This window comes from Peromyscus eremicus, chromosome 3, assembly GCF_949786415.1.
Source record: "Peromyscus eremicus chromosome 3, PerEre_H2_v1, whole genome shotgun sequence".
NCBI classification, from domain to species: Eukaryota; Metazoa; Chordata; class Mammalia; order Rodentia; family Cricetidae; genus Peromyscus; species Peromyscus eremicus.
The window spans coordinates 36,575,116-36,585,939 of NC_081418.1; the positions used below are offsets into that span (position 1 = coordinate 36,575,116).

At 37.7% G+C, this 10,824-nt stretch overlaps 1 protein-coding gene across 1 annotated transcript; it reads left to right on the plus strand.

The window, feature by feature from the left end:
• The first annotated feature begins 1,318 nt into the window (after positions 1-1,318).
• LOC131906718 (hyaluronidase PH-20-like) lies at positions 1,319-10,042 on the plus strand. Its single transcript, XM_059257439.1, has 3 exons — positions 1,319-2,462; positions 2,910-2,999; positions 9,283-10,042. The coding sequence occupies exons 1-3, from the start codon at positions 1,503-1,505 to the stop codon at positions 9,775-9,777; spliced, it is 1,545 nt and encodes a 514-aa protein (XP_059113422.1). The 5' UTR covers positions 1,319-1,502; the 3' UTR covers positions 9,778-10,042.
• The last annotated feature ends 782 nt before the right edge of the window (positions 10,043-10,824 follow it).

The window sequence follows — 10,824 nt, forward strand, 5'->3', positions numbered from 1 at the left end:
CTGATAGTTGTGACTTTCAAATTTGAAAACAGTGCTAGGTGTAGGACTAACCATCACTTTCTTAGATCACCGTGTATGTAATGAGTCTTCATTGTGCCTTCACAATATTTAAGCTGCGCTCTTACTGGCCTTCTAGTTAGATTCATCCACAAGTGTTCTCAGGTTCAGGGGCTGATTGAACAACACTCCTGTGGCTCCTATTGTCTATCAACATGAGACAAATTATATTTGTTGAGGGTAAAACAACAGCAAATTTGTTAGCAATCTCTTGTTGACAAGATTAAGGGACAATTTAATTAATGCAGAATTTCCTTCATTTTCAATCTCTGGTTCTTACCGTAGACCACTTCATTTCTGTTACACCTTCAGTTTGTCATCGGTCAGAATGACAACACAGTCTTGCTTTTGAAACAGACTTTAAAGACCAGAATTCCTATCTTATTTTTATTTAACAGGACTAGAGACAATCAATATATAATGGTTTGTTAATTTTAATAGTTAGCGGACATCACTGCAAAATTTGATTTAGCAGAGTTCTAAAATTTACATTGAATTATTACCTGTGGGGAAAAAGTGACTTTTCCTTTCTTTCATACTGTCCTCTCAGGAAAAATACAAATAAAGTGGGAAGAAAGACCAAGTTGCAAGCAGGGATGGTTGTATACAAATAATCACATGTATTTGGGAGGCTGAGGCAGAAGGATTATGAGTTCCAGGCTATCCAGGGAAACTTAGTACATGATCCAATAAATAAGTCAACAAACAAATGAATTACTGAAGATATAACTCATTTCAGTGTTTGCCTAGCATATGCAAGGTCTTAGGTTCAGTTAGAAATACCACTCTCACATTCACACACACACACACACACACACACACACACACACACACACACACACAAATCACAAAAATGAAAAAGAAATCAAATTCTGCAACATGTTGTTTTCAAAATTTGGCAGATCATGACAGAGTGGTTTTTCACAACCAATACATACAAATTTATATACCTCTAACTGGTATTTTTCTAAAGTATTCATAGATATAGCAACCTATATACCTGGGAATGAAATAAGAAAGATAGTTACATTCAGTTCTTTTTGGGATCAGGAATGATTTTTGAAGATTAGCTAAGTGCTGACTGCTACAGAATTTGTTACCAAACAGAGAAAAACATCTTTCTGCTTTAAATAGTTTAAATAAAGTCGTCCATCTTTTGGAATTGATTTAAACTCCATGCATAAAATTGGACTTGGTAAAACTCTCATTATGGCTACAGTGAATTCCATATTTGTCTTTTTTTTTCAGTTCTGGAGATTGAACTTGGTGCAAAACATTCCTGAAACGTGACACAAGAAGAAGAATCTTCAATAGAAAGCAATCACCCTACTGTCATCTCTCAGGGTGACCACATGTCACCGTCTTCCTCATTGTTTGCATCAAATACTGGACAAACCTAAGTGTGCAACAAGAAATAAGTGTTTACACAGTAACTGCTCTCTCCAATGGGAGGGCTGAGATTTAAGCACCTCTACTGGGGGAGCTTTGTTGAGTCTGGGGGAATATTCCAGTCAGCGTTAATAATCTTCCTTCTGATTCCATGTTCCTTGACTGCGGTGGATTATAGGGCAGCGCCAATTTTGCCAAATGAGACTTTCCTTTGGGTCTGGAATGTCCCAACTGAAGCTTGTATTGGAGCATTTAATCACTCAATAGATTTGAGCCTCTTCCCTTTAATTGGAAGTCCCCGAAAAACTGCCACAGGGCAGCCTGTCACACTGTTTTATGTTGATCGACTTGGCCTCTACCCTCACATAGATACAAAAATGGCAGAACATCATGGAGGAATACCTCAGTTGGGGAATTTGCAAGATCATCTGTCCAAAGCTAGGACTGACATTGAGCATTACATCCCAACAGACCGTTTAGGCTTAGCTGTCATTGACTGGGAAGAATGGAGGCCCACCTGGTTGAGAAACTGGAGACCCAAGGATATCTACAGGAATAAGTCTATTGACTTGGTCCAGACAAATAATGCAGGAATTAGTATCTCAGATGCCACCAAGAAAGCCAAACAGGAATTTGAAGAGGCAGGAAAAAATTTCATGGAAGAGACTTTAAAACTGGGGAAATCAGTTCGACCAAAACACTTATGGGGTTATTATCTGTTTCCTGATTGTTATAACAATAAGTTTCAAAACCCAAATTATGATGGGAAATGCCCTGATGTGGAAAAGCAAAGAAATGATGATCTTAGCTGGATGTGGAGAGAAAGCACTGGCCTCTACCCATCCGTCTATTTGAAGAGAGACTTGAAGTCGAATCGACAAGCAACACTCTATGTCCGCTTCCGAGTAGTGGAATCTATCAGAGTGTCCAAAGTTCGGAATGAAAAAGATCCTGTCCCGATTTTTGTTTATATCCGTGTTGTTTTTACTGATAACACTACTGAATACCTTCTGCAGGTAAACAAATGGTGCACAGCATCTCTGACCTAGCGTTCACAAATAATGCTTAGTGGAAATTAGTGCTATTTTTAAAGGACATGTAATTCAGCTTCATATGTCACATAGGAATATACACAGGGCTAATTCTATGTTCTCCACAAGAGATAAAATTACTACATTTTAAATGCTTATTGTAATCATACGACCTGTTAGCAGCCACGGAAAATCATAAAATATACACAATATTTTAACTTTTATTTTTATTTTATGGATATTTCCAGCAAAAATAATTACAACAATAGCCTCTTTTTAAATAATAAAGGAATGACACAGTAAAAAGATTTAAAGAGTATAGAAATGCTTAAAGTGTTATTGTTGGTTCAGCCTGCGTAGTTTGTTGGTGGTGTCCCATGTAAATGCTTCTATGTTTCCCTCCCTGCTAATTCTTTCTCTTACCTTTACCAGGAGGACCTTGTGAATACAATTGGTGAAATTGTTGCTCTGGGTCCTGCTGGGATTATATTATGGGATGCTATGACTTTAGCACAACGTGCGGTAAGTTGAACTGGTAGGAAATAGAAAATCGTTCTGTCCTCAATGTTTCTGAAGACTTGGTGTTAAGGAAATTAGTCCTATGCCTGGCAAGCAGTAGATGCTCAGCATTGGCTGAATCATGTTGTGTTGCATCTTTTATTATGAAGTAGAAAATGTTGCACTTGTCTTCCAGTAAGGAATGAGACATTCAGTGAATTCACTGAAGTTCTCTAGACTCCGTGGTTTGTAAGTAACAAAACTAGGACTACCATTTCAGTTTTCTGACGTGATGTTTTATGTCAGACAACAGGTATCTATGATTTATTTATTTCCACATATCAAGTATTTATTCACATTTCCCCAACACTATTAAATAAAAGTGTGTGTGTGTGTGTGTGTGTATGTATATCTGAATGTAAACATTGTTAACATGTAGTTGCATATGCCATGGATATTAACATTTAGACGGAATAGCAAAATGCTTCATTTAAAACTATTAAAAATAGATGTATTTCACAGTCCTCTGACCCTCTCTGCCCATTTTGTTTGACTTTATTATTTTTAGTTTGATCAATAGAAAGTGACTAACAGAAAATGCAGTCAGGTACAGGTATATGTATCTCGGTAAAATCTTTGAGTCACAGAAAACTGTCTTAAAATTATAATCTTCCAAGGTATATTCCAAGTTCTTATGGTTGTTCTTCCAAAATTCTAAATGCCTTTCTCAAGGATATTAATTTGGTGTTGAGTCCATTTATGATTTCTATGTACTACCCCCTTAAAATTAAAAGAATTGAGAGCTCCACTTTTCCTCTGAGGAGGAATCAATCAGGCATTCACAGTGAGTAGGTTGGGAGGGTCACTCTTTAGTGTCACATTTGTTTTTAATGTCACTTTAATCTTAGCTGTCCATTGTTTTACCAATCCCTCTAAAGATCTGCCATATGATTTGCTCAGGGACAGACTTCAATGTCACTATTTTCCATTTTAGGTACTGCCTTGACATTGTTCCCTATAGACCCTTTTCTATAGATTTCTGCTTCTTCCCCCAATTCACAGTCATTTTTAGCATTATCATTACCCCTCTTTTATTTCGTGTCACTTGTGATTAGTGTTGTTATGGATCACTTGTTCTATTTCCTCAGGTTCACTGACAAAATGGTAAATGCAAGTATAGTGGTGTGTGTGTGTGTGTGTGTGTGTGTGTGTGTGTGTGCACGAGTAGAAACAGAGGCAAGATCTCATCTTCCTTAATTGTTCTCTACCTTATCTCTAAAGAAAGAGGGAGTTAATTATACAGAACCTGGAATTCAGCAGTTTAGCTATACTGTCTGGCTAGGCATCCCTAAGGATTCTTTTGTCTCCACCTCCCCATTGAGGGGCTTAAACACAAATGACCCTGTGCCTGCCTTTTTGAAGAAGGCTTGGGGATCAAATAACTGTGTTTGCACAGAAAGGATTTTTACAAACTAAGCCATTTCCCCCATCAGCTCCTATCCCATTGTCCCCATAGTCAGTTATTTTCTTTTTCACTTGCTATAACTTTCCATAGAAAGTGTCAAGTAAGCCATTTCCCATCACTCCACTTTATCCACCTAGCGGCGTGAAGAAGCCAGCTCTATCAGTTCTGCATTATGAAACTTGATTTTTTAATATTCAGGAAATTTGTGAGCCAATTGTAAAACACAGTCATTGTTAAAACTAAAGGATAGAAAGACAATAAGATAAATTGTGTTAAAACCCCAAATAACTAATGCTCAAAATATGCCAGCTGTTTCATTTCGTGTTCATCTTAATGCCTCAGGGTGTGTATATTTGTAGTATCTGCATGGGTGGAACACTTCACATGCTCATACTATATAATAGTGTGCTCAGCTCCCAACTCTGTGTTTACTTTTATTGACTGGTAATATGAAGTATCTTAGATTGCCAGTTCAAATCTTTCTGTAGTGTACAAATAAAATGACAATCAAATCATCCTCATTTCTCTAGTCTGAATTTTGTCTAACCCTTGTCTCTGTCTTCATCTGACTGGTTGTTGACTGAGGGTCCTTTCTTCCTTCCTTTCTTTCTTTCTTTCTTTCTTTCTTTCTTTCTTTCTTTCTTTCTTTCTTTCCTTCCTTCCTTTCTTTCTTTCCTTCTTTCTTTCCTTCTTTCTTTCTTTCCTTCCTTCCTTCCTTCCTTCCTTTCCTTCCTATCTTTCCTTTCTTTCTTTCTTTCCTTTCTTTCTTTCCTTTCTTTCTTTCTTTCCTTCCTTTCTTTCCTTCCTTCCTTTCTTTCTTTCTTTCCTTCCTTTCCTTCCTTTCTTTCCTTTCTTTCTTTCTTTCTTTCTTTCTTTCTTCCTTCCTTCCTTCCTTCCTTCCTTCCTTTTTCTTTCTTTCTTTCATTCTTTCTTTCTTTGTGTGTATTCTTTTTTATTATTTATTATTTATTTTTCATTTTACATACCAACCACTGTTCTCCTTCCCTCTCCTTATCCTGCTCTCCCACCTGGTCTTCCCATCCCACCCCATCCACTCTTCACAGGGGGCAAGGTTTCCTTTGGGTATTCAACACAGGCTGGCATACCAAGTTGGGGCAGGACCAAGCCCCTCCCCACTGAATCAAGGCTGAGTAAAGCATCACACCATAGGGAATGGGCTCTAAAAAGCCAGTTCATGTACTTCAGATGAGTCCTGGTCCCCTTGCCAGGGGACCCACAAACAGATCAAGCCATACAACTGTCACCCTCATTCAGAGGGTCTAGTGCATTCCCATGTGGACTTCCCAGCTGTCAGTATAGAGTCCATGAGCTCCCACTAGCTTGGACCAGCTGTTTATGTGGTTATTCCTATCATGATCCTGATCCTCCCTTACTCCTATAATCCCTTCTCCCTCTCTTCAACTGAACTCCAGGATATTGACCAAGTGCTTGCCTGTGGGTCTTTGAATCTTCTTTCATCTGTCACTGGATGTAGGTTCTATGATGATAATTAGGGTAGTCACCAATCTAAATACAGGGGGAGGTTAGTTCAAGCACCTTCTGCACCATTGCTATGAGTCTTAGTTGGGGACATCCTTGTGGGTTCCTGGGGATTTCCCTAGCACCATATTTCTCCCTAACCTCATAATGGCTTGCTTACTCTGTCAAAATATCTCTCATTGCTCTCACTCTCTGTTCCTCCTCCAACTCGGCCATCTTGAACTCTTATATTTCCACCCCCATCCCCTGTCCTCTACTTCCCCCTCCCAGTTTACCCAGGAGATCTTAACCCTTTTCCCTTCCTGGGGTGATCCATACATGTCCCTCTTAGGGTCCTCCTCTTTACCTAGCTTCTCTAGGATTGTGGATTGTAGCCTGGTTATCCTTCACTTTGTGTCTAATATTCATTTATGAGTAAGTATATATCATGTTTGTCATCACTTCTATCTTCTAGAAGTTTGGGGCTTTTTAAGGTCCTATCTCACCACTCCAAACTGAGGTATCAGTGTCCCCAGGGTCCATAGCACCCTTCTGTGACGGAGGTCTGGTTGTAGTTGAAACTCTGGAGGTCTCCAAAAATTGTACCTTCAGAAGAGTTGAGCCTCTAACTGGGCAACTCTCTGTGAAGCGATACCTTTCTCCCTGGGTATGCTCCAAACCCCGCTTCCTATCAGTCCCCCGAGGACCAAATCTGTTTGTGGCAACAGGTAGCAAAGACTGTTGGGGTCCAGCCCCCTGATAGCTTTTTCCCAGGGTCCATGGAAGAATCTACAATCAGCTGATAATCTAATCTTTGATGATAATAAATAAATCTACGTACACAAAACTCTTTAGTTCATTCACTTTATTCTTCTGAGTCAGTTCTCTCCCTACACAGCTTCTTTTCTGCTCTCATACTTAGCTCCTTTCTTGCCTGATTTCTCTCTACATTTATCCTTAAGTTTTATCTTAATTCTCCCATCTAGTTCTTTCCCATCTACTTCTTTTCCATCTAGTTCTTCCTCATACAGTTATTCCTCATCTTGTTCTTCCTCATCTGTTCTTCCTCATACAGTTCTTCCCCATCTTCCATCTCGTTCTTGTAGTTCTCTTTCTCTTCTTTCCTTCCTCTCTCCCTAGTCCAGTTTAAATATACATACAGTCAGCAGTTCTCTGGCTCCATTGCTTTCTGCTTGGATGGGGCAAGTCTGCTTGGTAGCTAGGCAATCTGCACCACAGCTTGATGTACCTGGTATGTAAAAGCCCTTTAGTACTAGTTCTGAGTTAATTGTTAAAGACAGATCTGGAGCTGGAGATAGCCCTTGGAAGAGATGAGAGTTAAGCTTAATTAGCACATCCACCTGGCCTTCACTAATAGATAGTCTGGATATTATCTATCTGTGGTCTGTACTTAGAAAGTCTAGGAAGTATCTCAGATAAAATACATCTGAAGATGGACCTGGCTGGATGTTGCTAATGATGATAATTATAGAAAGGTCTGAAGTTAGGGGTCTGGCTGTATGACTGCTGTTAGCACAGTTGGGAGATGTTATCCAAATACTTTAATTGTATAGGAGAAATTGTGCCCAATGAATGATCAAACACACTTTTCTAGGAATGGGAAAGTGACAATAGCACATGAGAAATTCATTGCAGGAAATGGCTAATATTCAAAAGCCAATATCACCAAGACTCCTTAACACTTGGCTTTATCGTCTGGAAGAGTTCTTAACTCTTTTAGGTAATAGCTTTGGCCATAGTCAGCTGAATTCCTACTTCATATTTTTGCAGCTTGTAGCAAGGTCATATATTTTTTTTCTTCTGCTATAGAGTTAGTAGTAGTGACTCATTGATTTTATTTACTTATTTATTTATATTATAATTACAATATAATTGTATTTCTGTCTTCCTTGTCCTTCCTCCAAATGCTCCCAAATACCCCTTCCTACTCTTCTTCAAATTAATGACCTCTTTTCCATTAATTGTTATTATATACTTATATGTATATAGATATATATCCCTAAATATAACCCACTCAGGCCATATAATGTTACTTGTATGTATGTTTTCAGAGTCCCATGTAGCATATGCTGGTTAGCTATTAATTTACTATGTAGCCGAGTATAACCTTGAACTCTTAATCCCTTGGATTCTCTTGGGATTACTGGAGTGTGCCACCATACTCTTCTGCACAGATACGATTTTTCTTACACTTTTGTCTCACAGGCTCTGCCCATGTTATCTATGAACAAAGTTGGAAATGTTTATATACTTACAAAATCTTGTTTCATTATATTGAGCCCTCTTAAACAACTCAAGATTGTCTTCCCTTGTCAACCAAAAATTTCCAATCATATCTACAGTCTCCTTTATTGTAAACTTACATAGTCTCAGGCTCTGGGGACTGGAGGGCAGATACTTTTGCCAGGCAATTCCTGACACAATAATAAGGAATTTCAACACAAGGAAAATATCAAGTGTAGATTCAAGTCAGAGCTTCAAAGATTTCCTGCTGTTTTTGCCAATGTGCTACCACAGTCAATCCATTCAGTAGAACTGTTGATCATGAGAGAACAAGACTGTCTTCAATTTGTTTTAAAGGCCAAAGTCCAAGTTTTAGAACACAGTACTGTTAAGATGGATCATTTCTGCTTCTTATCACTCTTGTCTACAGTTTGTCTAAGGACTGTCATTACACACATGTTTGACTATGTATCATTTGAGCCATCAGTTTTGGAACTATATTTAGTGATGTTTAAACCCATCTGACAAATGGAATTCTTGTTACATTTTTTTTTGTGATTTATTGAGAGTTAACTGAAGAAATGGTAGATCCCATATATATCTTATCATTTATCTTCACAATAAGCCCATGAGGTAAGGCTCAAAATCATTCCTAATTTAAAATTGATGAAACAGAAACATAACCAAGATACTTAATTTTCATGATGTGATATTAAACTAAGATTTAGAAAGCTTGAGACATATTAAACTAAGATTTAGAAAGCTTGCGATATCTTAGATTGGCAGACATGGTCATTAATGAAGGTGGTACTCCTATCGGGCAAGATAGCTTCAAAGCCCATCATCTAACAGCTATAATACCCCATTCTATTGATTAATTCATGAAGTATTGGGGAAGATGAAGACTAGGATAGTTAAGTCCCATCTAAACAATTCTTCAATGACCTGATAAACTTACAGATTACAAAATTAGTTGGAATAACCTTGCTTGTTAAAGTGAAACAGTATTTCCTACCACTTGTTTGGTCTGATGCTTCTTTCTTCTTTAAGAGTTACTATAGTCATTTGTTCATGCGTGAAGTTATGCCTTGTCATGTTGACTGCCTTATTATTTTACAGCCAGGTTGCCCAATCCTACATAAATACCTCAAGACAACCCTGAATCCGTATATAATCAACGTTACCCTAGCAGCCAAAATGTGCAGCCAAACACTTTGTGAGGAAAAAGGTGCGTGTTCAAGGAAAAATGAAAGTTCAGATGTATATCTTCACTTGAACCCAAGTCATTTAAGTATTGAATTAATGAACAATGGAAAGTATGAAATCCGTGGCAACCCCACAGTTGGAGACCTGGAGTATTTTTACGAACATTTTCAATGCAGCTGCTTTAGCAACATGAACTGTAAGGAGAACTCTGAAATAGAAGACGTAGAAGATGTTAATGTGTGCACAGGTGACAAAGTTTGTATAAAGGCCGAAGTAGAACCTGACCTAGCATCCTACCTCCTACCTGGCAAAAGCCTTGTCTTTCTGACAGCGCTCATGCACATACTGCATCATCTGCCAGAAGATATTTTTCTTTTTCTGGGGAAGATACTCGTTGGTGCTCCTTAGTTCTCTCTGCCCACAGCATTTGCTGTACTTTTTAAAAGTGGGCCTCAGTCATTTGAAAATGTAAGATGGGATTCTATTTTGAAAAAGTAATTCTATTTTAATAATCAAGATTCTATTTTTGAGTTTCAAAGGCAAAGTATCTGTTCTTCTACCAAAGACTGATTATAAGCAAGGCTCTGCTGCATTTGAATTTAAATTCTTTTTAAACCATAGGTTTGGTTTAAAGAGAATGAAGACTGAATAAAATAAAATTACTATAAATTAATGCCTTCTTAGTAGTCTGTCATTGCTTAAAAAATGATCAAGCAAGTAATAAGATGAAAGATTCTGCTGTTTAAAATGGAATGCTTCAAATGTGCTAGTCTGTCCATTTACAGAGCTATGGTTTTTAGGTACTTCATGTTGAAAAGTTTTTATAACTGTTTTGCAGAAAGCTCAACTTTAAAATTGATAATTCTGTTTTGGTATATAATTTAGTATATTTTCAGAATTTACTTTTATAAGGTACTCTAATTTCCTTCTCATTCCTGATTGTCAAGTTTAATTTGCATACCTGAGGTGACTTATTTCACCAATCATTCACCCACTTTATAGAGTATTTATGGAGTGTTATCACTCAGAACTGCTGGGATGACATTATTGAATTAACTTCCAAATGTTGTATTCCAGTTAATGATTGCAATAACAGTGAATGAGAAGTGTTGCCTTGCCAACTGCAGTTCTGCAATTTGCATTCATCTCATAGCAGAAGTGATAGCTGAAATGGCGTCTCATGTCTTACCAACTTCTTTCTTAAATAGTAATTCAGTATTTGCATTCAGTCTTACTGAATCCAAATGAAGTAGTGCATTTTTGCTATTAGTGAGCTTGCTATGTATTTGAAGATGAAAGAAATGCATGCTGACAAGACAACAGAGTGCATTTTCCATGTTGTGACAAATTTAAAGTGGTCTGATGTGTGAAGAAGAATTTGGTGTTGTCTGAGGTTCCTGAAGGAGATTATGTCAAATTACTTTAGAAGGTTAGTAGTTACTGGACCAAAGAGAA

Coding starts and splice junctions, on each gene's coding strand:
- LOC131906718 (XM_059257439.1), top strand. CDS start 1,503: ATGGGAGGGCTGAGATTTAAGCACCTCTACTGGGGGAGCTTTGTTGAG. Junction 2,463..2,909: donor CTACTGAATACCTTCTGCAG/GTAAACAAATGG, acceptor TACCTTTACCAG/GAGGACCTTGTGAATACAAT. Junction 3,000..9,282: donor TGACTTTAGCACAACGTGCG/GTAAGTTGAACT, acceptor ATTATTTTACAG/CCAGGTTGCCCAATCCTACA.